The 26,833-nt window shown below is 45.7% G+C and overlaps 1 protein-coding gene across 2 annotated transcripts in view; it reads left to right on the forward strand.

The window, feature by feature from the left end:
* LOC119307037 (protein VASP homolog) overlaps positions 1-26,833 on the forward strand; it is a 32,434-nt gene that overhangs the window by 3,632 nt on the left and 1,969 nt on the right. Inside the window, exon 4 of one of the 2 annotated variants that reach the window (XM_037583151.1) lies at positions 18,627-18,695. The exons of the other annotated variant lie outside the window; for it this stretch is intronic. Coding sequence (XP_037439048.1) covers positions 18,627-18,695 — 69 coding nt within the window. The remainder of the gene's footprint in view (positions 1-18,626; positions 18,696-26,833) is intronic. 2 annotated transcript variants of the gene reach the window in all.

The following is a 26,833-nucleotide window of genomic DNA, read 5'->3' on the forward strand; positions in this document are numbered from 1 at the left end:
CCTCGGTAATGCATCATCATAATGAGCTCAATGTGACCAAGGTGTTGGACACGGGATCATGCATTACGGTACGAGTAAAGTGACTTGCCGGTAACGAGACTGAACAAGGTATTGGGATACCGACGATCGAGTCTCGGGCAAGTAACGTACCGATTGACAAAGGGAATTGCATACAGGGTTTGATCGAATCCTCGACATAGTGGTTCATCCGATGACAACATCGAGGAGCATGTGGGAGCCATCATGGGTATCCAGATCCCGCTGATGGTTATTGACTGAGAGCGTCTCGGTCATGTCTGCATGTCTCCCGAACCCGTAGGGTCTACACACTTAAGGTTCGGTGACGCTAGGGTTATGAAGATATGTATATGCAGAAACCGAATGTTGTTCGGAGTCCCGGATGAGATCCCGGACGTCACGAGGAGTTCCGGAATGGTCCGGAGGTAAAGAATTATATATAGGAAGTGCTGTTTCGGGCATCGGGACAAGTTTCGGGGTTATCGGTATTGTACCGGGACCACCGGAAGGGTCCCGGGGGTCCACCGGGTGGGGCCACCTGTCCCGGGGGGCCACATGGGCTGTAGGGGGTGCGCCTTGGCCATCATGGGCTAAGGGCACCAGCCCCTATAGGCCCATGCGCCTAGGGTTTCCCCCTAGGAGGAGTCCTAGTGGTGGAAGGCACCCCTAGGTGCCTTGGGGGGGAGGGAAACCTCCCCTAGGCCGCCGCCCCCCCTAGTAGATCTCATCTACTAGGGCCGGCGCCCCCCTGGCACCCCTATATATAGTGGGGGAGAGGAGGGACTTCACACACCAGCCCCTGGCGCCTCCACCTCCCCCCGTTACGTCTCTCCCTCGTAGTCTCGGCGAAGCCCTGCTGCTGTGACGCCCTGCATCCACCACCACGCCGTCGTGCTGCTGGATCTTCATCAACCTCTCCTTCCCCCTTGCTGGATCAAGAAGGAGGAGACGTCTCCCGTCCCGTACGTGTGTTGAACGCGGAGGTGCCGTCCGTTCGGCGCTGGTCATCGGTGATTTGGATCACGTCGAGTATGACTACATCATCACCTTGCAAGCTTCCGCACGCGATCTACAAGTGGTATGTAGATGCAAACTCTCTCCCTAGACTCGTTGCTTAGATGAACTCATAGATGGATCTTGGTGAAACCGTAGGAAAAATTTTAATTTTCTGCAACGTTCCCCAACACTTTCGTGATGCCGGCCTTCTTTTTCGCTAAGTATTTGGGGCAGTTCCGCTTCCAGTGACTACTTCCCTTGCAATAAAAGCACTCAGTCTCGGGCTTGGGTCCATTCTTTGGCTTCTTCCCGGCAGCTTGCTTGCCGGGCGCGGCAACTCCCTTGCCGTCCTTCTTGAAGGCTTTCTTACCCTTGCCCTTCTTGAACTTAGTGGTTTTATTCACCATCAACACTTGATGTTCCTTTTTGACTTCTACCTCTGCTGATTTCAGCATTGCAAATACTTCAGGAATGGTCTTTTCCATCCCCTGCATATTGAAGTTCATCACAAAGCTCTTGTAGCTCGGTGGAAGCGACTAAAGGATTCTGCCAATGACCGCGTCATCCGGGAGATTAACTCCCAGCTGAGTCAAGCGGTTATGCAACCCAGACATAGTGAGTATGTGCTCACTGACAGAACTGTTTTCCTCCATCCTACAGCTGAAGAACTTGTCGGAGACTTGATATCTCTTGACCCGGGCATGAGCTTGGAAAACCATTTTCAGCTTTTCGAACATCTCATATGCTCCGTGTCTCTCAAAACGCTTTTGGAGCCCCGGCTCTAAGCTGTAAAGCATGCCGCACTGAACGAGGGAGTAGTCATCAGTACGTGTCTGTCAAGCGTTCATAACGTCTTGTTCTGCAGGGAGAACAGGTGCGTCACATAGCGGTGCTTGTAGGACATAATCTTTCTTGGCAGCTATGAGGATGATCCTCAGGTTCCGGACCCAGTCCGTGTAGTTGCTGCCATCGTCTTTCAGCTTGGTTTTCTCTAGGAACGCGTTGAAGTTGAGGACTACGTTGGCCATTTGATCTACAAGACATATTGTAAAAATTTAGACTAAGTTCATGATAATTAAGTTCATCAAATTATTCAATGAACTCCCACTTAGATAGACATCTCTCCAGTAATCTAAGTATAACATGATCCGAGTTAACTAGGCCGTGTCCGATCATCACGTGAGACGGACTAGTCAACATCGGTGAACATCTTCATGTTGATCGTATCTTCTATACGACTCATGCTCGACCTTTCGGTCTTTTGTGTTCCGAGGCCATGTGTGTACATGCTAGGCTCGTCAAGTCAACCTAAGTGTTTGCATGTGTAAATCTGTCTTACACCCGTTGTATGTGAACGTTGGAATCTAACACCCGATCATCACGTGGTGCTTCGAAACAACGAACTGTCGCAACGGTGCACAGTTAGGGGGAACACTTTCTTGAAATTATTATGAGGGATCATCTTATTTACTACCGTCGTTCTAAGTAAACAAGATGCAGAAACATGATAAACATCACATGCAATCAAATGATAAAAGTGACATGATATGGCCAATATCACATAGCTCCTTTGATCTCCATCTTGGGGCTCCATGATCATCTTGTCACCAGCATGACACCATGATCTCCATCATCATGATCTCCATCATCGTGTCTCCATAAAGTTGCTCGCCAACTATTACTTCTACTACTATGGCTAACACGTTTAGCAATAAAGTAAAGTAATTTACATGGCGTTTCTCAATGACACGCAGGTCATACAAAAAATAAAGACAACTCCTATGGCTCCTGCCGGTTGTCATACTCATCGACATGCAAGTCGTGATTCCTATTACAATAGCATGAACATCTCATACATCACATATATATCATTCATCATTCATCACAACTTTGGCCATATCATATCACAAAGCACTTGCTGCAAAAACAAGTTAGACGTCCTCTAATTGTTGTTGCAAGTTTTACGTGGCTGAAATAGGGTTCTAGCAAGAATGTTTTCTTACCTACGTGAAAGCCACAACGTGATTTGTCAACTTCTATTTACCCTTCATAAGGACCCTTTTCATCAAATCCGCTCCAACTAAAGTGGGAGAGACAGACACCCGCCAGCCACCTAATGCAACTAGTGCATGTCAGTCGGTGGAACCGGTCTCACGTAAGCGTACGTATAAGGTTGGTCTGGGCCGCTTCATCCCACAATACCGTTGAAGCAAAATAAGACTAGTAGCGGCAAGAAAGTTGACAACATCTACGCCCACAACAAATTGTGTTCTACTCATGCAAAAGGAACTACGCATAGACCTAGCTCATGATGCCACTGTTGGGGAACGTTGCAGAAAACAAAATTTTCCTACGGTTTCACCAAGATCCATCTAGGAGTTCATCTAGCAACGAGTGATCGGATTGCATCTACATACCTTTGTAGATCACGCGCAGAAGCGTTCAAAGAACGGGGATGAGGAAGCCGTACTCGACGTGATCCAAATCACCGGAGATCCTAGCGCCGAACGGATGGCACCTCCGCGTTCAACACACGTACGGTCAGCGTGACGTCTCCTCCTTCTTGATCTAGCAAGGGGGAAGGAGAGGTTGAGGAAGATGGCTCCAGCAGCAGCACGACGGCGTGGTGGTGGTGGAGCTGCAGTACTCCGGCAGGGCTTCGCCAAGCTCTATGGAGGAGGAGGATGTGTTGGAGAGGGAGAGGGAGGCACCAAAGGCAAAAAGTAAGAGGTCCTCCATCCCCCCCCACTATATATAGGGGGCCTAGGGGGGGCTCCGGCCCTAGGAGATGTAATCTCCTAGGGGGCGGCGGCCAAGGGGTGGGGGGCTTGCCCCCCAAGCAAGGGGGCGCCCCCCCTTTAGGGTTTCCCCCACCCTAGGCGCATGGGCCCTAGGGGAAGTGGCGCCCCAGCCCACTTTGGGTTGGATCCCTTCCCACTTCAGCCCATGGGGCCCTCCGGGATAGGTGGCCCCACCCGGTGGACCCCCGGGACCCTTCCGGTGGTCCCGGTACAATACCGGTGACCCCGAAACTTGTCCCGACGGCCGAAATAGCACTTCCTATATATAATTCTTTACCTCCGGACCATTCCGGAACTCCTCGTGATGTCCGGGATCTCATCCGGGACTCCGAACAACATTCGGGTTACTGCATATACATATCCCTAAAACCCTAGCGTCACCGAACCTTAAGTGTGTAGACCCTACGGGTTCGGGAGACATGTAGACATGACCGAGATCGCTCTCCGGTCAATAACCAACAGCGGGATCTGGATACCCATGTTGGCTCCCACATGCTCCTCGATGATCTCATCGGATGAACGACGATGTCGAGGATTCAAGCAACCCCGTATACAATTCCCTTTGTCAATCGGTATGTTACTTGCCCGAGATTCGATCGTCGGTATCCCTATACCTCGTTCAATCTTGTTACCGGCGAATCACTTTACTCGTACCGTATTGCATGATCCCGTGACCAGACACTTGGTCACTCTGAGCTCATTATGATGATGCATTATCGAGTGGGCCCAGTGATACCTCTCCGTCATACGGAGTGACAAATCCCAGTCTTCATCCGTGTCAACCCAACAGACACTTTCGGAGATACCCGCAGTATACCTTTATAGTCACCCAGTTACGTTGTGACGTTTGGTACACCCAAAGCACTCCTATGGTATCCGGGAGTTACACGATCTCATGGTCTAAGGAAAAGATACTTGATATTGGAAAACTCTAGCAAATGAACTATACGATCTTGTGCTATGTTTAGGATTGGGTCTTGTCCATCACATCATTCTCCTAATGATGTGATCTCGTTTATCAATGACATCCAATGTCCATAGTCAGGAAACCATGACTATCTGTTGATCAACGAGCTAGTCAACTAGAGGCTTACTAGGGACATGTTGGTGTCTATTATTCCCACATGTATTACCATTTCCGGATAACACAATTATAGCATGAATAAAGACAATTATCATGAACAAGGAAATATAATAATAATGCTTTTATTATTGCCTCTAGGGCATATTTTCAACATGGACAGTGGTCAAGAATATCCTGAAGTACCTGAAGAGGACTAAGGATATGGTTCTCGTTTATGGAGGTGACGAAGAGCTCGTCGTAAAGGGTTACGTCGATGCTAGCTTCGACACAGATCTGGATAACTCTAAGTCACAAACCGGACACGTGTATATTTTGAATGGTGGGGCAGTAAGCTGGTGCAGTTGCAAGCAAAGCGTTGTGGCGGGATCTGTTGGGGAACGTAGCAGAAATTCAAAATTTTCCTACGTGTCACCAAGATCTATCTATGGAGAGACCAGCAACGAGGGGAAGGAGAGTGCATCTACATACCCAAGTAGATCGCTAAGCAGAAGCGTTCAAGAGAACGGGGTTGATGGAGTCGTACTCGTCGTGATCCAAATCACCGATGATCCTAGTGCCGAACGGACGGCACCTCCGCGTTTAACACACGTACAGCCCGGTGACGTCTCCCATGCCTTGATCCAGCAAGGAGAGAGGGAGAGGTTGAGGAAGACTCCATCCAGCAGCAGCACAACGGCGTGGTGGTGATGGAGGAGCGTGGCAATCCTGCAGGGCTTCGCCAAGCACCGCGAGATATGAGGAGAAAGAGAGGGAGGGCTGCACCAACAAGCAGAGATCAGATCACCTCTCATGGGCAGCCCCAGGCCTCACTATATATAGGGGAGAGGGAGGAGGGTGCGCCCCCTCTAGGGTTCCCACCCCTAGGGGGGGCGGCAGCCCTAGATGGGAAAGGGGAGGCGGCCAAGAGGGGGAGAGAGGGGGCGCCCCCTAGGGTGGGCCTTAGGCCCATCTAAGCCTAGGGTTTCCCCTCTCTCCTCCTTTGCTGCGCCTTGGGCCTTGTGGGAGGCGCACCAGCCCACTTAGGGGCTGGTCCCTCACCATCCTTGGCCCATGCAAGCCTACGGGGCATGTGGCCCCACTTGGTGGACCCCCGGGACCCTCCCGGTGGTCCCGGTATGTTACTGATAAACCCCGAAACTCTTCCGGTGACCAAAACAGGACTTCCCATATATAAATCTTTACCTCCGGACCATTCCGGAACTCCTCGTGACGTCCGGGATCTCATCCGGGACTCCGAACAACATTCGGTAACCACATACAAACTTCCTTTATAACCCTAGCGTCATCGAACCTTAAGTGTGTAGACCCTACGAGTTCGGGAACCATGCAGACATGACCGAGACACCTCTCCGGCCAATAACCAACAGCGGGATCTGGATACCCATGTTGGCTCCCACATGTTCCACGATGATCTCATCGGATGAACCACGATGTCAAGGACTTAATCAATCCCGTATACAATTCCCTTTGTCTAGCGGTATTGTACTTGCCCGAGATTCGATCGTCGGTATCCCTATACCTTGTTCAATCTCGTTACCGGCAAGTCTCTTTACTCGTTCCGTAACACATCATCCCGTGATCAACTCCTTGATCACATTGTGCACATTATGATGATGTCCTACCGAGTGGGCCCAGAGATACCTCTCTGCTTACACGGAGTGACAAATCCCAGTCTCGATTCGTGCCAACCCAACAGACACTTTCGGAGATACCTGTAGTGAACCTTTATAGTCACCCAGTTACGTTGTGACGTTTGGTACACCCAAAGCATTCCTACGGTATCCGGGAGTTGCACAATCTCATGGTCTAAGGAAATGATACTTGACATTAGAAAAGCTTTAGCATACGAACTGCACGATCTTTGTGCTAGGCTTAGGATTGGGTCTTGTCCATCACATCATTCTCCTAATGATGTGATCCCGTTATCAATGACATCCAATGTCCATGGTCAGGAAACCATAGCCATCTATTGATCAACGAGCTAGTCAACTAGAGGCTTACTAGGGACATGGTGTTGTCTATGTATCCACACATGTATCTGAGTTTCCTATCAATACAATTATAGCATGGATAATAAACGATTATCATGAACAAGGAAATATAATAATAACTAATTTATTATTGCCTCTAGGGCATATTTCCAACAGTCTCCCACTTGCACTAGAGTCAATAATCTAGTTCACATCACCATGTGATTAACACTCACTGGTCACATCGCCATGTAACCAACATCCAAAGAGTTTACTAGAGTCAATAATCTAGTTCACAACACTATGTGATTAACACTCAATGAGTTCTGGGTTTGATCATGTTGCTTGTGAGAGAGGTTTTAGTCAACGGGTCTGAACCTTTCAGATCCGTGTGTGCTTTACAAAACTTTATGTCATCTCCTAGATGCAGCTACCACGCTCTATTTGGAGCCATTTCAAATAACTGTTCTACTTGGAGTTATTCTAAATTGTTGCTCCATTATACGTATCCGGTATCTCTACTCAGAGCTATCCGGATAGGTGTTAAGCTTGCATCGTCGTAACTCTTTACGTTGAACTCTTTATCACCTCCATAACCGAGAAAATTCCTTAGTCCACTAGTTACTAAGGATAACTTTGACCGCTGTACTGTGATCCATTCCTGGATCACTCTTGTACCCCTTGACTGACTCATGGCAAGGCACACTTCAGGTGCAGTACACAGCATAGCATACTATAGAGCCTATGTCTTAAGCATAGGGGACGACCTTTCGTCCTTTCTCTCTATTCTGCCGTGGTCGAGCTTTAAGTCTTAACTTCATACCTTACAACTCAGGCAAGAACTCCTTCTTTGACTGATCCATCTTGAACACCTTCAAGATCATGTCAAGGAATGTGCTCATTTGAAAGTACCATTAAGCGTTTTGATCTATCCTTATAGATCTCGATGCTCAATGTTCAAGTAGCTTAATCCAGGCTTTCTATTGAAAAACACTTTTCAAATAACCCTATATGCTTTCCAGAAATTCTACGTCATTTCTGATCATCAATATGTCAACAACATATACTCATCAGAAATTCTATAGTGCTCCCACTCACTTCTTTGGAAATACAAGTTTCTCATATACTTTGTATAAACCCAAAATCTTTGATCATCATCAAAGCTTACATTCCAACTCCGAGATGCTTACTCCAGTCCCTAGAAGGATTGCTGGAGCTTTGCATACTAATTAGCATCTTTCAGGATTGACAAAACCTTTCCGGTTGTATCACATACAACCTTTCCTCAAGAAAATCATCGAGGAAACAATGTTTTGACATCCTATCTGCAAGATTTCATAAATAATGCAGTAATCGCTAATATAATTCCAACAGACTCTTAGCATCACTACGAGTGAGAAAGTCTCATCGTAGTCAACTCCTTGAACTTGTCGGAAAACATCTTTAACGACAAGTCGAGCTTTCTTAATGGTGACATTTACCATCATTGTCCGTCTTCCTTTTAAAATCCATCTATACTCAACAGCCTTACGACCATCGAGCTGTTCTGCCAAAGTCTACACTTTGTTTTCATACATGGATCCTCTCTCGGATTTTATGGCCTCGAGCCATTTATCGGAATCCGGGCCCACCATCGCTTCTCCATAGCTCGTAGGTTCATTGTTGTCTAGCAACATGACTTCCAAGACAGGATTACGTACCACTCTGAAGTAGTATGCATCCTTGTCATCCCACGAGGTTTGGTAGTGACTTGATCTGAAGTTTCATGATCACTATCACAAGCTTCCACTTCAATTGGTGTAGGTGCCACAGGAACAACTTCTTGTGCCCTGCCACACACTAGTTGAAGTGACGGTTCAATAACCTCATGAAGTCTCCACCATCCTCCCACTCAATTCTTTCGAGAGAAACTTTTCCTCGAGAAAGGACCCGATTCTAGAAACAATCCCTTATCGCTTTCGGATCTGAGACAGGAGGTATACCCAACTGTTTTGGGTGTCCTATGAAGATGCATTTATCCGCTTTGGCTTCGAGCTTATCAGCCTGAAACCTTTTTCACATAAGCGTCGTAGCCCCAAACTTTTAAGAAATGACATCTTAGGTTTCTCTAAACCATAGTTCATATAGTGTCATCTCATCGGAATTACGTGGTGCCCTATTTAAAGTAAATGTGGTTGTCTCTAATGCCTAACCCATAAACTATCGTGGTAATTCGATAAGAGACATCATGGTATGCATCATATCCAATAGGGTGCAGTTATGATGTTCGGACACACCATCACACTATGGTGTTCCAGGCTGTATTAGTTGTGAAACAATTTCCACAATGTCTTAATTCTGTGCCAAACTCGTAATTCAGATATTCATCTCTATGATCATATCATAGATATTTTATCCTCTTGTCACGACGATCTTTCAACTTCATCCTGAAATTACTTGAACCTTTCAATAATTCAGACTCATGATTCATCAAGTAAATATACTCAACATCTACTCAAATCATCTGTGAAGTAAGAACATAACGATATCCACTACATGCCTCAGCACTCATTGGACTGCACACATCAAAATGTATTACTTCCAACAAGTTGCTTTCTAGTTCCATTTTACTGAAAACGAGGCTTTCAGTCATCTTGCCCATGTGGTATGATTTGCATGTCTCAAGTGATTCAAAATCAAGTGAGTCCAAACGCTCCATTTGCATGGAGTTTCTTCATGCATATACACCAATAGACATGGTTCGCATGCCTCAAACTTTTCAAAAACAAGTGAGCCCAAAGATCTATCAACATGGAGCTTCTTCATGCGTTTTATACCGATATGACTTACGTGGCAGTGCCACAAGTAGGTGGTACTATCATTACTATCTTATATCTTTTGGCATGAACATGTGCATCACTATGATCGAGGTTCAATGAACCATTCATTTTAGGTGCAAGACCATTGAAGGTATTATTCAAATAAACAAAGTAACCATTATTCTCCTTAAATGAATAACCATATTGTGATAGACATAATCCAGTCATGTCTATGCTCAACGCAAACACCAAATAACAATTATTTAGGTTTTAATACCAATCTCGATGGTAGAGGGAGCGTATGATATTTGATCAACCTTGGAAATACTTCCAACACATATCGTCATCTCACCTTTAGCTAGTCTCCGTTTATTCCATAGCTTTTATTTCGAGTTACTAACATTTAGCAACCGAACCGGTATCTAATACCCTGCTGCTACTAGGAGTACTAGTAAAGTACACATTAACACAATGCATATCCAATATACTTCCAGCCTTCTCATCTACCAAGTATCTAGGGTAATTCTGCTCCAGTGGCTGTTCCCTTTATTACAGAAGCACTTAGTCTCGGGTTTGGGTTCAACCTTGGGTTTCTTCACTAGAGCAGCAGCTGATTTGCCGTTTCATGAAGCATCCCTTTTGCCCTTGCCCTCCTTGAAACTAGTGGTTTCACAAACCATCAACAATTGATGCTCCTTTTGATTTCTACTTTTATGGTGTCAATCATCGTGAATATCTCAAGGATCATCATATATGTCCCCGATATATTATAGTTCATCACGAAGCTCAAGCAGCTTGGTGGTAATGACTTCGGAGAACCATCACTATTTCATCTGGAAGATCAACTCCCACTTGATTCAAATGATTGTTGTACTCAGACAATCTGAGCACAAGCTCAACAATTGAGCTTTTCTCCTTGGTTTGCAGGCTAAGAAAATCGTCGGAGGTCTTGTACCTCTTGACGTGGGCACGAGCCTGAAATCTCAATTTCAGCCCTCGAAACATCTCATATGTTTCGCGATGTTTCAAAAACGTCTTTGGTGCCTCAATTCTAAACCATTTAGCATTACGCATTGAACTATCATGTAGTCATCAAAATGTGTATGTCAGATGTTCGCAACATCCACAGACAACGTTCGAGGTTCAGCACACTGAGCGGTGCATTAAGGACATAAGCCTTCTATGAAGCAATGAGGACAATCCTCAGTTTACGGACCTAGTCCGCATAATTTCTACTATCAACTAATTTTTCTCTAGGAACATATCTAAACAGTAGAACTAAAGTGCGAGCTACGACATAATTTGCGAAGACCTTTTGACTATGTTCAGGATAATTAAGTTCATCTTATGAACTCCCACTCAGATAGACATCCCTCTAGTCATCTAAGTGATTACATGATCCGAGTCAACTAGGCCATGTCCGATCATCACGTGAGACGGACTAGTCATCATCGGTGAACATCTTCATGTTGATCGTATCTACCATACGACTCATGCTCGACCTTTCGGTCTTCTGTGTTCCGAGGCCATGTCTGTACACATGCTAGGCTCGTCAAGTCAACCTAAGTGTTTCGCGTGTGTAAATCTGTCTTACACCCGTTGTATGTGAACGTTAGAATCTATCACACCCGATCATCACGTGGTGCTTCGAAACAACGAACTATCGCAATGGTGCCCAGTTAGGGGGAACACTTTCTTGAAATTTTTAATGAGGGATCATCTTATTTACTATCGTCGTTCTAAGTAAACAAGATGTATAAACATGATAAACATCACATGCAATCAAATAATAGTGACATGATATGGCCAATATCATATAGCTCCTTTGATCTCCATCTTGGGGCTCCATGATCATCTTGTCACCGGCATGACACCATGATCTCCATTATCATGATCTCCATCATCGTGTCTTGTTGAAGTTGTCTCGTCATCTATTACTTCTACTACTATGGCTAACGCTTTAGAAATAAAGTAAAGTAATTACATGACATTTAAGTTGACACGCAGGTCATAAATAAATAAAGATAACTCCTATGGCTCCTGCCGGTTGTCATACTCATCGACATGCAAGTCGTGATTCCTATTACAAGAACATGATCAATCTCATACATCACATATATCATTCATCACATCCTTTTGGCCATATCACATCACATAGCATACCCTGCAAAAACAAGTTAGACGTCCTCTAATAGTTGTTTGCATGTTTTATGTGGCTGCTATGGGTTTCTAGCAAGAACGTTTCTTACCTACGCAAAACCACAACGTGATATGCCAATTGCTATTTACCCTTCATAAGGACCCTTTTCATCGAATCCGATCCGACTAAAGTGGGAGAGACAGACACCTGCCAGCCACCTTATGCAACTAGTGCATGTTAGTTGGTGGAACCGGTCTCACGTAAGCATACGTGTAAGGTTGGTCCGGGCCGCTTCATCCCACGATGCCGCCGAATCAAGATAAGACTAGTAACGGCAAGCATATTGAACAAAATCAACGCCCACAACTACTTTGTGTTCTACTCGTGCATAGAAACTACGCATAGACCTAGCTCATGATGCCACTGTTGGGGAACGTAGCAGAAATTCAAAATTTTCCTACGTGTCACCAAGATCTATCTATGGAGAGACCAGCAACGAGGGGAAGGAGAGTGCATCTACATACCCTTGTAGATCGCTAAGCGGAAGCGTTCAAGAGAATGGGGTTGATGGAGTCGTACTCGTCGTGATCCAAATCACCGATGATCCTAGTGCCGAACGGACGGCACCTCCGCGTTCAACACACGTACAACCCGGTGACGTCTCCCATGCCTTGATCCAGCAAGGAGAGAGGGAGAGGTTGAGGAAGACTCCATCCAGCAGCAGCACAATGGCGTGGTGGTGATGGAGGAGCGTGGCAATCCTGCAGGGCTTCGCCAAGCACCGCGAGATATGAGGAGAAAGAGAGGGAGGGCTGCACCAACAGGCAGAGATCAGATCACCTCTCAAGGGCAGCCCCAGGCCTCACTATATATAGGGGAGAGGAGGAGGGTGCGCCCCCTCTAGGGTTCCCACCCCTAGGGGGGCGGCAGCCCTAGATGGGAAAGGGGAGGCGGCCAAGAGGGGGAGAGAGGGGGCGCCCCCTAGGGTGGGCCTTAGGCCCATCTAAGCCTAGGGTTTCCCCTCTCTCCTCCTTTGCTGCGCCTTGGGCCTTGTGGGAGGCGCACCAGCCCACTTAGGGGCTGGTCCCTCACCACCCTTGGCCCATGCAAGCCTTCGGGGCATGTGGCCCCACTTGGTGGACCCCCGGGACCCTCCCGGTGGTCCCGGTATGTTACCTATAAACCCCGAAACTCTTCCGGTGACCAAAACAGGACTTCCCATATATAAATCTTTACCTCCGGACCATTCCGGAACTCCTCTTGACGTCCGGGATCTCATCCGGGACTCCGAACAACATTCGGTAACCACATACAAACTTCCTTTATAACCCTAGCGTCATCGAACCTTAAGTGTGTAGACCCTACGGGTTCGGGAACCATGCAGACATGACCGAGACACCTCTCCGGCCAATAACCAACAGCGGGATCTGGATACCCATGTTGGCTCCCACATGTTCCACGATGATCTCATCGGATGAACCACGATGTCAAGGACTTAATCAATCCCGTATACAATTCCCTTTGTCTAGCGGTATTGTACTTGCCCGAGATTTGATCGTCGGTATCCCTATACCTTGTTCAATCTCGTTACTGGCAAGTCTCTTTACTCGTTCCGTAACACATCATCCCGTGATCAACTCCTTGATCACATTGTGCACATTAAGATGATGTCCTATTGAGTGGGCCCAAAGATACCTCTCCGCTTACACGGAGTGACAAATCCCAGTCTCGATTCGTGCCAACCCAACAAACACTTTTGGAGATACCTGTAGTGCACCTTTATAGTCACCCAGTTACGTTGTGACGTTTGGTACACCCAAAGCATTCCTACGGTATCTGGGAGTTGCACAATCTCATGGTCTAAGGAAATGATACTTGACATTAGAAAAGCTTTAGCATATGAACTACACAATCTTTGTGCTAGGCTTAGGATTGGGTCTTGTCCATCACATCATTCTCCTAATGATGTGATCCCGTTATCAATGACATCCAATGTCCATGGTCAGGAAACCGTAACCATCTATTGATCAACGAGCTAGTCAACTAGAGGCTTACTAGGGACATGGTGTTGTCTATGTATCCACACATGTATCTGAGTTTCCTATCAATACAATTATAGCATGGATAATAAACGATTATCATGAACAAGGAAATATAATAATAACTAATTTATTATTGCCTCTAGGGCATATTTCCAACAGGATCTACATGTGAAGCGGAGTACATGGCAGCCTCAGAGGCAGCACAAGAAGCAATCTGGGTGAAGGAGTTCATTACCGACCTAGGAGTCATTCCCAACGCGTCGGGTCCGATGAATCTCTTCTGTGACAACACTGGAGCTATTGCCCTTGCCAAGGAGCCCAGGTTTCACAGGAAGACCAGGCATATCAAGCGTCGCTTCAACTCCATTCGTGAAAGTGTTCAAAATGGAGACATAGATATTTGTAAAGTACATACGGGCCTGAATGTGGCAGATCCGTTGACTAAACCTCTCCCTAGAGCAAAACATGATCAACACCAGAACTCTATGGGTGTTTGATTCATCACAATGTAACTAGATTATTGACTCTAGTGCAAGTGGGAGACTATTGGAAATATGCCCTAGAGGCAATAATAAAATGGTTATTATTATATTTCCTTGTTCATGATAATTGTCTATTGTTCATGCTATAATTTTGTTATCCGGAAATCGTAATACATGTGTGAATACATAGACCACAACACGTCCCTAGTGAGCCTCTAGTTGACTAGCTCGTTGATCAAAAGATAGTCATGGTTTCCTGACTATGGACATTAGATGTCATTGATAACGGGATCACATCATTAGGAGAATGATGTGATGGACAAGACCCAATCTTAAAGCATAGCTTAAAGATCGTGTAGTTCGTTTGCTATAGCTTTTCCAAATGTCAAGTATCATTTCCTTAGACCATGAGATTGTGCAACTCCCGGATGCCGTAGGAGTGCTTTGGGTGTGCCAAACGTCACAACGTAACTGGGTGACTATAAAGGTGCACTACGGGTATCTCCGAAAGTGTCTGTTGGGTTGGCACGAATCGAGACTGGGATTTGTCACTCCGTATGACGGAGAGGTATCTCTGGGCCCACTCGGTAATACATCATCATAATGATCTCAATGTGACCAAGTGGTTGATCACGGGATCATGCATTACGGTACGAGTAAAGTGACTTGCCGGTAACGAGATTGAACGAGGTATTGGGATACCGACGATCGAGTCTCGGGCAAGTAACGTACTGATTGACAAAGGGAATTGTATACGGGATTGATTGAATCCTTGACATCGTGGTTCATCCGATGAGATCATCGAGGAGCATGTGGGAGCCAACATGGGTATCCAGATCCCGCTGTTGGTTATTGACCGGAGAGTCATCTCGGTCATGTCTGCGTGTCTCCCGAACCCGTAGGGTCTACACACTTAAGGTTCGGTGACGCTAGGGTTGTTGAGATATTAATATACGGTAACCCCAAAGTTGTTCGGAGTCCCGTATGAGATCCCAGACGTCACGAGGAGTTCCAGAATGGTCCGGAGGTGAAGATTTATATATAGGATGTCAAGTTTCGGCCATCGGGAAAGTTTCGGGGGTAATCGGTATTGTGCCGGGACCACCGGAAGGGTCCCGGGGGTCCACCGGGTGGGGCCACCTATCCCGGAGGGCCCCATGGGCTGAAGTGGGAGGGGAACCAGCCCCTAGTGGGCTGATGTGCCCCCCTTGGGCCTCCCCCTGCGCCTAGGGTTGGAAACCCTAGGGGTGGGGGGGGGGGCACTTGTCTTGGGGGGCACTCCACCCCCCTTGGCCGCCCCCCCCCCCTTGGAGATTGCATCTCCTAGGGTCGGCGCCCCCCTAGGGGTCCTATATATAGTGGGGGGAGGGAAGGAAGCCGCACCCTAGCCCCTGGCACCTCCCTCTCCCTCCCGTGACACTTCTCCCTCTCCCTGAGCTTGGCGAAGCCCTGCCGAGATCACCGTTGCTTCCACCACCACGCCGTCGTGCTGCTGGATCTCCATCAACCTCTCCTCCCCCCTTGCTGGATCAAGTTGGAGGAGACGTCTTCCCAACCGTATGTGTGTTGAACGCGGAGGTGCCGTCCGTTCGGCGCTAGGTCATCGGTGATTTGGATCACGACGAGTATGACTCCATCACCCCCGTTCTCTTGAACGCTTCCGCTTGCGATCTACAAGGGTATGTAGATGCACTCCCCTCTCCCTCGTTGCTAGATGACTCCATAGATTGATCTTGGTGATGCGTAGAAAATTTTAAAATTCTGCTACGTTCCCCAACAGGAGGTCCAACTCCCATTAAACTAGCAATGTGGGACTAAACTTTAGTAGTATCCCTTGCTTTGCACAAATGGGCTAAGTGGGCCTCTAGGATTTATTAGGAATTTCTGAAATAGTTAATGAGTTGCCCCCAATATAGACTAAATTCCAGCAATCCCCCACCAGATCCCAGAGGCACACAGAAATTTGCCTTTGGTTCCAAAACACTGTTTTATATACCGGTACTGCAGTGGATTGGGCCTTGAACTGCAAGTTTTCTGCGAATCTAGCTTCACATAAAGCCTTAACTGATATGTGGCTAGGTCTTCTCCGCGGGTGGAGCTTATATGTCATACTCCGAGACCTTTCATGAGTTTACTAGAGAGAACCCTACTCTCATAGATTGCGACGTTTAACAATCAGACTCATATAGGTGTGTTCTTCAAAAGATGTTCTGCAGGATAACATCTCTGCTTTAATGAGCCACTTAGAACACATTAAGATATATCAACCTGCCATGCAGATTAGGAGAGTATTGCATCTTCATGGAGTGGTATTGTGAATAGTAAAGATACTCTCCTCTCAGTTGACCAACAGCTTGTCTTCCACATCTAATTCACGGGATCTCCGATCATAAAGAATAGGTTACCACTGTGAACAACTCATATTGTCGGTCTCATACCCATCTCCCTCGATGCATTATCTATCACATTACGTGATAGACCCTTAGTAAAAGGATCTGCCAGATTTTTAGACGTTTGGATATAATCCAATGCAATAACTTCGGAGTTTTTCATTTTCCTGACAGACTTTAACCTTCTCTGAACGTGTCTTGATGACTTCATGTTATCCTTTGAGCTGCTCACTTTCGTGATCACAGTTTGATTGTCGCAGTTCATAAGGACACCCGGTACAGGTTTCTCAATAACCAGCAAGTCATTCAAGAGCCGACGAAGCCAATCTGCTTTGACCGTAGCTGTATCTAGTGCTGTGAGTTCCGCTTTCATTGTTGACCTCGTTAAGATGGTCTGCTTGCAAGACTTCCAAGAAACAACGCCACCTCCATGAGTGAATACATATCCACTCGTGGCCTTTATCTCATCAGCATCTGAGATCCAGTTTGAGTCACTATACCCTTCAAGCACCTTTGGGTGCCCGGTGTAGTGAATTTCATAATTAGCAGTGCCTTTCAAATAACGCAAAACTCTTTCTTGAGCTTTCCAATGCACATCTCCTGGTTTTGAGACAAACCAACTCAGTTTGCTAACAGCAAAAGAGATGTCAGGTCTTGTAGCACTGGCTAAGTACATAAGCGAGCCAATAATCTGAGAATACTTCAATTGGTCTCTAGCAATTCTTCGATTCTTTCGAAGCAACACACTAGTATCATATGATGTTGGAGAGGGCTTGCGTTCACTGTAGCCAAAGCGACTCAAGATCTTTTCCACATAGTGAGATTGAAGCAATGTAATCCCACCATCATCATCTCTCATCAACTTGATGTTCAGAATGACATCAACCACTCCTAAATCCTTCATCTCAAAACAATGAGATAGGAAATTTTTGACCTCCTTAATAACATTCAGATTTGTTCTGAAAATCAGTATGTCATCAACATACAAGCAAAGGATAACTCCCTCGCCCCCACCATGGCGATAGTACACACATTTGTCAGCTTCATTTACAACAAAGCCTGCAGCTGTTAAAGTTCTTTCAAACTTCTCATGCCACTGTTTGGGTGCTTGCTTGAGTCCATACAAAGACTTTAGCAACTTGCACACTTGTGGCAAGAGGAGGAAGAGGTTCTGGTGCATCTCTCTGGGTGGCAAAAATGTAGATATCGGCTCGGCTCATTCCCGCAACCCGCGGCGCGGCGCGGCGAGGCGTGGCGTGGCGAGGCGGGTGACGGAGGAGGAGCACGCGTGGATATCCCTCTTGTTCTCATGCTCATACAAGTAGGGAAAGAACCTCCCTTATAAGGAGGTCCAACTCCCACTAAACTAGCAATGTGGGACTAAACTTTAGTAGTATCCCTTGCTTTGCACAAATGGGCTAAGTGGGCCTCTAAGATTTATAAGGAATTTCTGAAATAGTTAATGGGCTGCCCCCAATATAGACTAAATTCCAGCAATGGTGAGGACACCCTCGATGACTGGGATAAGCATTTGAGATTGAAAAGATCCCACAACTCAAATGAGCTACAACGATATCTTAAAGAAGACATGTTTCCTCGCCGACAGAAATTGGATATCTTAAAGTGGTGGGAGATTCACTCCCCAAAGTATCCAGTGCTTGCCGCTATAGCAAGGGACATATTGGCAGTGTCTGCGTCTACAGTGCCTGCAGAGGCTGCATTCAGCAATGCCGGAAGGATCATCACTGCTCAAAGAAGTAGTTTGACCCCAAGTACAGTTGAGACGCTAATGTGCCTCGAGGATTGGTTTCGAGCAGCTGGTAATATGTTTTTAATTATTTCCCCGTACTTTATTTAATACCTTCCATGTTGAATGTTTCATTTTGGATGCCTTCAGTATTGCAGATCGCCAAAAGGCGGAACCAACAGTTGGAGACCATGGTGGTGAGCAAGACGATGCTGGAACCACCTAAGGTAATTCTGCTAGTTGTACTTTGCACTTTTGGTACATTATTATATACACTATGGGGACTATATTTTAGTCCTAGTGTTCAACTCTGGTAGTTTCGATATACTACAAATGTGAAAAAATAGCGTCTTTGAGCAGTCTCCCACCGCACGGTTACATGAGACTGTCTCCTGAGATTGCGAATTCAGGCGATTGAAGTCTCATCTGAGTATGAGTAGCCTGAATGAGCCAACAAGTGATTCCATTAGTTATAACTTGGTAACTTTTGGGAATGGAAAATTTGTATTGCCACTGATTAGATGTGGTAGAAGGGATTGTGTATGGTTGTCAGATATTTATTTCTGGAGACTTATAGCCAATAGTCCTAGCATTGACACTCTAGAATTTGAGAATTGGACTAGATCTTCCTTAGTATCTGGCCCTGTTTCATTGGCCCTGTATGGTTTTATCGATTTAGATGTGTGCTATCTGGTTCAGATTTTGGTCCTATTGGTCTCGCGACATTTATACTGAACTTGAACATGTAAAATTTCATTGGCTGGCGTCGGTCACAAAAAATAGTGTGCTCGGCCTTGCATTTTCACTTGATAGAATTTGGCACTAATGTGATTCTTATAGCCGAAGGTGCTATACACCTCATTCTAACACCATTTTACTGTGCTGCAAAACTGCAGGTACCACTGTTGGGTTTCGTAGTAATTTCACAAATTTTCCTACGCACACGCAAGATCATGGTGAAGCATAGCAACGAGAGGGGAGAGTGCTGTCTACGTACCCACGCAGACCGACTGCGGAAGCGTTGACGCAACATAGAGGAAGTAGTCGTACGTCTTCCCGATCCGACCGATCAAGCACCGAAACTACGGCACCTCCGAGTTCGAGCACACGTTCAGCTCGATGACGATCCCCGGACTCCGATCCAGCAAAGTGTCGGGGAAGAGTTCCGTCAGCACGACGGCGTGGTGATGATCTTGATGTACTACAGCAGCAGGGCTTCGCCTAAACTCCGCTACAGTATTATCGAGGAATTTGGTGGCTGGGGGCACCGCACACGGCTAAGGAATAGATCACGTGGATCAACTTGTGTGTTCTAGGGTGCCTCTACCCCAGTATATAAAGGACCAAAGGGGGGAGGCTGGCCGGCCACAAGGGGCGCGCCAGGAGAGTCCTACTCCTTCTGGGAGTAGGATTCCCCCCCCCCCCCCAATCCTAGTTGGAATAGGATTCCTTGAGGGGGGAAAGAGAGAGAGGGGGCCGGCCACCTCTCCTAGTCCTAATAGGACTAGGGGAAGGGGGGAGGCGCACAGCCACCTTGGGCTGCCCCTTTCTCCTTTCCACTAAAGCCCACTAAGGCCCATATAGCTCCCGGGGGGTTCCGGTAACCTCCCGGTACTCCGGTAAAATCCCGATTTCACCCGGAACACTTCCGATATCCAAACATAGGCTTCCAATATATCAATCTTTATGTCTCGACCATTTCGAGACTCCTCGTCATGTCCGTGATCACACCCGGGACTCCGAACAACCTTCGGTACATCAAAATGCATAAACTCATAATATAACTGTCATCGTAACCTTAAGCGTGCGGACCCTACGGGTTCGAGAACAATGTAGACATGACCGAGATACGTCTCCGGTCAATAACCAATAGCGGGACCTGGATGCCCATATTGGCTCCTACATATTCTACGAAGATCTTTATCGGTCAGACCACATAACAACATACGTTGTTCCCTTTGTCATCGGTATGTTACTTGCCCGAGATTCGATCGTCAGTATCCAATACCTAGTTCAATCTCGTTACTGGCAAGTCTCTTTACTCGTTCCGTAATACATCATCTCGCAACTAACTCATTAGTTTCAATGCTTGCAAGGCTTATGTGATGTGCATTACCGAGAGGGCCCAGAGACACCTCTCCGACAATCGGAGTGATAAATCCTAATCTCGAAATACGCCAACCCAACATCTACCTTTGGAGACACCTGTAATGCTCCTTTATAATCACCCAGTTACGTTGTGACGTTTGGTAGCACCCAAAGTGTTCCTCCGGCAAACGGGAGTTGCATAATCTCATAGTCATAGGAACATGTATAAGTCATGAAGAAAAGCAATAGCAACATACTAAACGATCGGGTGCCAAGCTAATGAAATGGGTCATGTCAATCAGATCATTCAACTAATGATGTGACCTTGTTAATCAAATAACAACTCTTTGTTCATGGTTAGGAAACATAACCATCTTTGATTAACGAGCTAGTCAAGTAGAGGCATACTAGTGACACTCTGTTTGTCTATGTATTCACACATGTATTATGTTTCCGGTTAATACAATTCTAGCATGAATAATAAACATTTATCATGATTATAAGGAAATAAATAATAACTTTATTATTGCCTCTAGGGCATATTTCCTTCAGTCTCCCACTTGCACTAGAGTGAATAATCTAGATTACACTGTAATGATTCTAACACCCATGGAGCTTTGGTGCTGATCATGTTTTGCTCGTGGAAGAGGCTTAGTCAACGGGTCTGCAACATTCAGATCCGTATGTATCTTGCAAATCTCTATGTCTCCCACCTGGACTAGATCCCGGATGGAATTGAAGCGTCTCTTGATGTGTTTGGTCCTTTTGTGAAATCTGGATTCCTTTGCCAAGGCATTGCACCAGTATTGTCACAAAAGATTTTCATTGGACCCGATGCACTAGGTATGACACCTAGATAGGATATGAACTCCTTCATCCAGACTCCTTCGTTCGCTGCTTCCGAAGCAGCTATGTACTCTGCTTCACATGTAGATCCTGCTACGACGCTTTGTTTAGAACTGCACCAACTGACAGCTCCATCGTTTAATGTAAACACGTATCCGGTTTGCGATTTAGAATCGTCCGGATCAGTGTCAAAGCTTGCATCAACGTAACCTTTTATGGTGAGCTCTTTGTCACCTCCATATACGAGAAACATATCCTTAGTCCTTTTCAGGTATTTCAGGATGTTCTTGACCGCTGTCTAGTGATCCACTCCTGGATTACTTTGGTACCTCCCTGCTAAACTTATAGCAAGGCACACATCAGGTCTGGTACACAGCATTGCATACATGATAGAGCCTATGGCTGAAGCATAGGGAACACCTTTCATTTTCTCTCTATCTTCTGCAGTGGTAGGGCATTGAGTCTGACTCAACTGCACACCTTGTAACACAGGCAAGAACCCTTTCTTTGCTTGATCCATTTTGAACTTCTTCAAAATCTTGTCAAGGTATGTGCTTTGTGAAAGTCCAATTAAGCGTCTTGATCTATCTCTATAGATCTTTATGCCTAATATGTAAGCAGCTTCACCGAGGTCTTTCATTGAAAAACTCTTATTCAAGTATCCCTTTATGCTATCCAGAAATTCTATATCATTTCCAATCAGCAATATGTCATCCACATATAATATCAGAAATGCTACAGAGCTCCCACTCAGTTTCTTGTAAATACAGGCTTCTCCAAAAGTCTGTATAAAACCAAATGCTTTGATCACACTATCAAAACGTTTATTCCAACTCCGAGAGGCTTGCACCAGTCCATAAATGGATCGCTGGAGCTTGCACACTTTGTTAGCTTCCTTTGGATCGATAAAACCTTCCGGTTGCATCATATACAACTCTTCTTCCAGAAATCCATTCAGGAATGCAGTTTTGACATCCATTTGCCAAATTTCATAATCATAAAATGCGGCAATTGCTAACATGATTCGGACAGACTTAAGCATCGCTACGGGTGAGAAGGTCTCATCGTAGTCAACCCCTTGAACTTGTCGAAAACCTTTTGCGACAAGTCGAGCTTTGTAGACAGTAACATTACCATCATTGTCAGTCTTCTTCTTGAAGATCCATTTATTCTCAATTGCTTGCCGATCATCGGGCAAGTCAACCAAAGTCCATACTTTGTTCTCATACATGGATCCCATCTCAGATTTCATGGCTTCAAGCCACTTTGCGGAATCTGGGCTCACCATCGCTTCTTCATAGTTCGTAGGTTCATCATGATCTAGTAGCATGATTTCCAGAACAGGATTACTGTACCACTCTGGCGCGGATCTTACTCTGGTTGATCTACGAGGTTCAGTAGTATCTTGATCTGAAGTTTCATGATCATCATCATTAGCTTCCTCACTTATTGGTGTAGGTGTCGCAGAAACAGTTTTCTGTGATGTACTACTTTCCAATAAAGGAGCAGGTATAGTTACCTCATCAAGTTTTACTTTCCTCCCACTCACTTCTTTCGAGAGAAACTCCTTCTCTAGAAAGGATCCATTCTTAGCAACGAATGTCTTGCCTTCGGATCTGTGATAGAAGGTGTACCCAACAGTCTCCTTTGGGTATCCTATGAAGACACATTTCTTCGATTTGGGTTCGAGCTTATCAGGTTGAAGCTTTTTCACATAAGCATCGCAGCCCCAAACTTTAAGAAACGACAACTTTGGTTTCTTGCCAAACCACAGTTCATAAGGCGTCGTCTCAACGGATTTTGATGGTGCCCTATTTAACGTGAATGCAGCCGTCTCTAAAGCATAACCCCAAAACGATAGCGGTAAATCTGTAAGAGACATCATAGATCGCACCATATCTAGTAAAGTACGATTACGATGTTCGGACACACCATCACGCTGTGGTGTTCCGGGTGGCGTGAGTTGCGAAACTATTCCATAGTTTTTCAAATGTACACCAAACTCGTAACTCAAATATTCTCCTCCATGATCAGATCATAGAAACTTTATTTTCTTGTTACGATGATTTTCAACTTCATTCTGAAATTCTTTGAACTTTTCAAATGTTTCAGACTTATGTTTCATTAAGTAGATATACCCATATCTGCTTAAATCATCTGTGAAGGTGAGAAAATAACGATATCTGCCACGAGCCTTAATATTCATCGGACCACATACATCGGTATGTATGATTTCCAACAAATCTGTTGCTCTCTCCATAGTACCGGAGAACGGTGTTTTAGTCATCTTGCCCATGAGGCACGGTTCGCAAGTACCAAGTGATTCATAATCAAGTGGTTCCAAAAGTCCATCAGTATGGAGTTTCTTCATGCGCTTTACACCGATATGACCTAAACGACAGTGCCACAAATAAGTTGCACTTTCATTATCAACTCTGCATCTTTTGGCTTCAACATTATGAATATGTGTATTACTACTATCGAGATTCAATAAGAATAGACCACTCTTCAAGGGTGCATGACCATAAAAGATATTACTCATATAAATAGAACAACCATTATTCTCTGATTTAAATGAATAACCGTCTCGCATTAAACAAGATCCAGATATAATGTTCATGCTCAATGCTGGCACCAAATAACAATTATTTAGGTCTAATACTAATCCCGAAGGTAGATGTAGAGGTAGCGTGCCGACCGCGATCACATCGACTTTGGAACCGTTTCCCACGCGCATCGTCACCTCATCCTTTGCCAGTGCCCGCTTATTCCGTAGTCCCTGTTTCGAGTTGCAAATATTAGCAACAGAACCAGTATCAAATACCCAGGTGCTACTGCGAGCTCTAGTAAGGTACACATCAATAACATGTATATCACATATACCTTTGTTCACCTTGCCATCCTTCTTATCTGCCAAATACTTGGGGCAGTTCCGCTTCTAGTGACCAGTCTGCTTGCAGTAGAAGCACCCAGTTTCAGGCTTAGGTCCAGACTTGGGTTTCTTCTCCTGAGCAGCAACTTGCTTGCTGTTCTTCTTGAAGTTCCCCTTCTTCTTCCCTTTGCCCTTTTTCTTGAAACTAGTGGTCTTGTTAACTATCAACACTTGATGCTCCTTCTTGATTTCTACCTCCGCAGCTTTCAGCATTGCGAAGAACTCGGGAATAGTCTTGTTCATCCCTTGCATATTATAGTTCATCACGAAGCTCTTGTAGCTTGGTGGCAGTGATTGGAGAATTGTGTCAATGACGCAATCATCTGGAAGATTAACTCCCAATTGAATCAAGTGATTATTATACCCAGACATTTTGAGTATATGATCACTGACAGAACTGTTCTCCTCCATCTTGCAGCTATAGAACTTATTGGAGACTTCATATCTCTCAATCCGGGCATTTGCTTGAAATATTAACTTCAACTCCTGGAACATCTCATATGCTCCATGACGTTCAAAACGTCGTTGAAGTCCCGATTCTAAGCCGTAAAGCATGGTACACTGAACTATCGAGTAGTCATCAGCTTTGCTCTGCCATACGTTCATAACATCCGGCATTGCTCCAGCAGCAGGCCTGGCACCCAGCGGTCCTTCCAGGACGTAATTCTTCTGTGCAGCAATGAGGATAATCCTCAAGTTACGGACCCAATCCGTGTAATTGCTACCATCATCTTTCAACTTTGCTTTCTCAAGGAACGCATTAAAATTTAACGGAACAACAACACGAGCCATCTATCTACAATCAACATAAACAAGCAAGATACTATCAGGGACTAAGTTCATGATAAGTTTAAGTTCAATTAATCAAATTACTTAAGAACTCCCACTTATATAGACATCTCTCTAATCCTCTAAGTGATCACGTGATCCAAATCAACTAAACCATAACCGATCATCACGTGAGATGGAGTAGTTTTCAATGGTGAACATCGTTATGTTGATCATATCTACTATATGATTCACGCTCGTCCTTTCGGTCTCCGTGTTCCGAGGCCATATCTGCATATGCTAGGCTCGTCAAGTTTAACCTGAGTATTCTGCGTGTGCAAAACTGGCTTGCACCCGTTGTAGATGGACGTAGAGCTTATCACACCCGATCCTCACGTGGTGTCTGGGCACGACGAACTTTGGCAACGGTGCATACTCAGGGAGAACACTTTTTGATAATTTAGTGAGAGATCATCTTATAATGCTACCGTCAATCAAAGCAAGATAAGATGCATAAAAAGATAAACATCACATGCAATCAATATAAGTGATATGATATGGCCATCATCATCTTGTGCTTGTGATCTCCATCTCCGAAGCATCGTCATGATCACCATCATCACCGGCGCGACACCTTGATCTCCATCGTAGCATCGTTGTCGTCTCGCCAATCTTATGCTTCCAGGACTATCGCTGCCGCTTAGTGATAAAGTAAAGCATTACATCGCGATTGCATTGCATACAATAAAACGACAACCATAAGGCTCCTGCCAGTTGCCGATAACTCGGTTACAAAACATGATCATCTCATACAATAAAATTCGTCATCATGCCTTGACCATATCACATCACAACATGCCCTGCAAAAACAAGTTAGACGTCCTCTACTTTGTGTTGCAAGTTTTACGTGGCTGCTACGGGCCTAAGCAAGAACCAATCTCACCTACGCATCAAAACCACAACGATAGTTTGTCAAATAGACTCCGTTTTAACCTTCGCAAGGACCGGGCGTAGCCACACTTGGTTCAACTAAAGTTGGAGAGACTGTCGCCCGCAAGCCACCTATGTGCAAAGCACGTCGGGGGAACCGGTCTCGCCTAAGCGTACGCGTAATGTTGGTCCGGGTCGTCTCGTCCAACAATGCCGCCGAACCAAAGTATGACATGCTGGTAGGCATTATAACTTATATCGCCCACAACTCACTTGTGTTCTACTCGTGCATATAACATCAACATAAATAACCTAGGCTCGGATGCCACTGTTGGGTTTCGTAGTAATTTCAAAAAATTTCCTACGCACACGCAAGATCATGGTGATGCATAGCAACGAGAGGGGAGAGTGCTGTCTACGTACCCATGCAGACCGACTGCGGAAGCGTTGACGCAACGTAGAGGAAGTAGTCGTACGTCTTCCCGATCCGACCGATCAAGCACCGAAACTACGGCACCTCCGAGTTCGAGCACACGTTCAGCTCGATGACAATCCCCGGACTCCGATCCAGCAAAGTGTCGGGGAAGAGTTCCGTCAGCACGACGGCGTGGTGACGATCTTGATGTACTACAGCAGCAGGGCTTCGCCTAAACTCCGCTACAGTATTATCGAGGAATATGGTGGCTGGGGGCACCGCACACGGCTAAGGAATAGATCACGTGGATCAACTTGTGTGTTCTAGGGTGCCTCTACCTCAGTATATAAAGGACCAAAGGGGGGAGGCTGGCCGGCCACAAGGGG

The sequence above is a fragment of the Triticum dicoccoides genome, chromosome 1A (genome assembly GCF_002162155.2).
Source record: "Triticum dicoccoides isolate Atlit2015 ecotype Zavitan chromosome 1A, WEW_v2.0, whole genome shotgun sequence".
NCBI lineage: Eukaryota > Viridiplantae > Streptophyta > Magnoliopsida > Poales > Poaceae > Triticum > Triticum dicoccoides.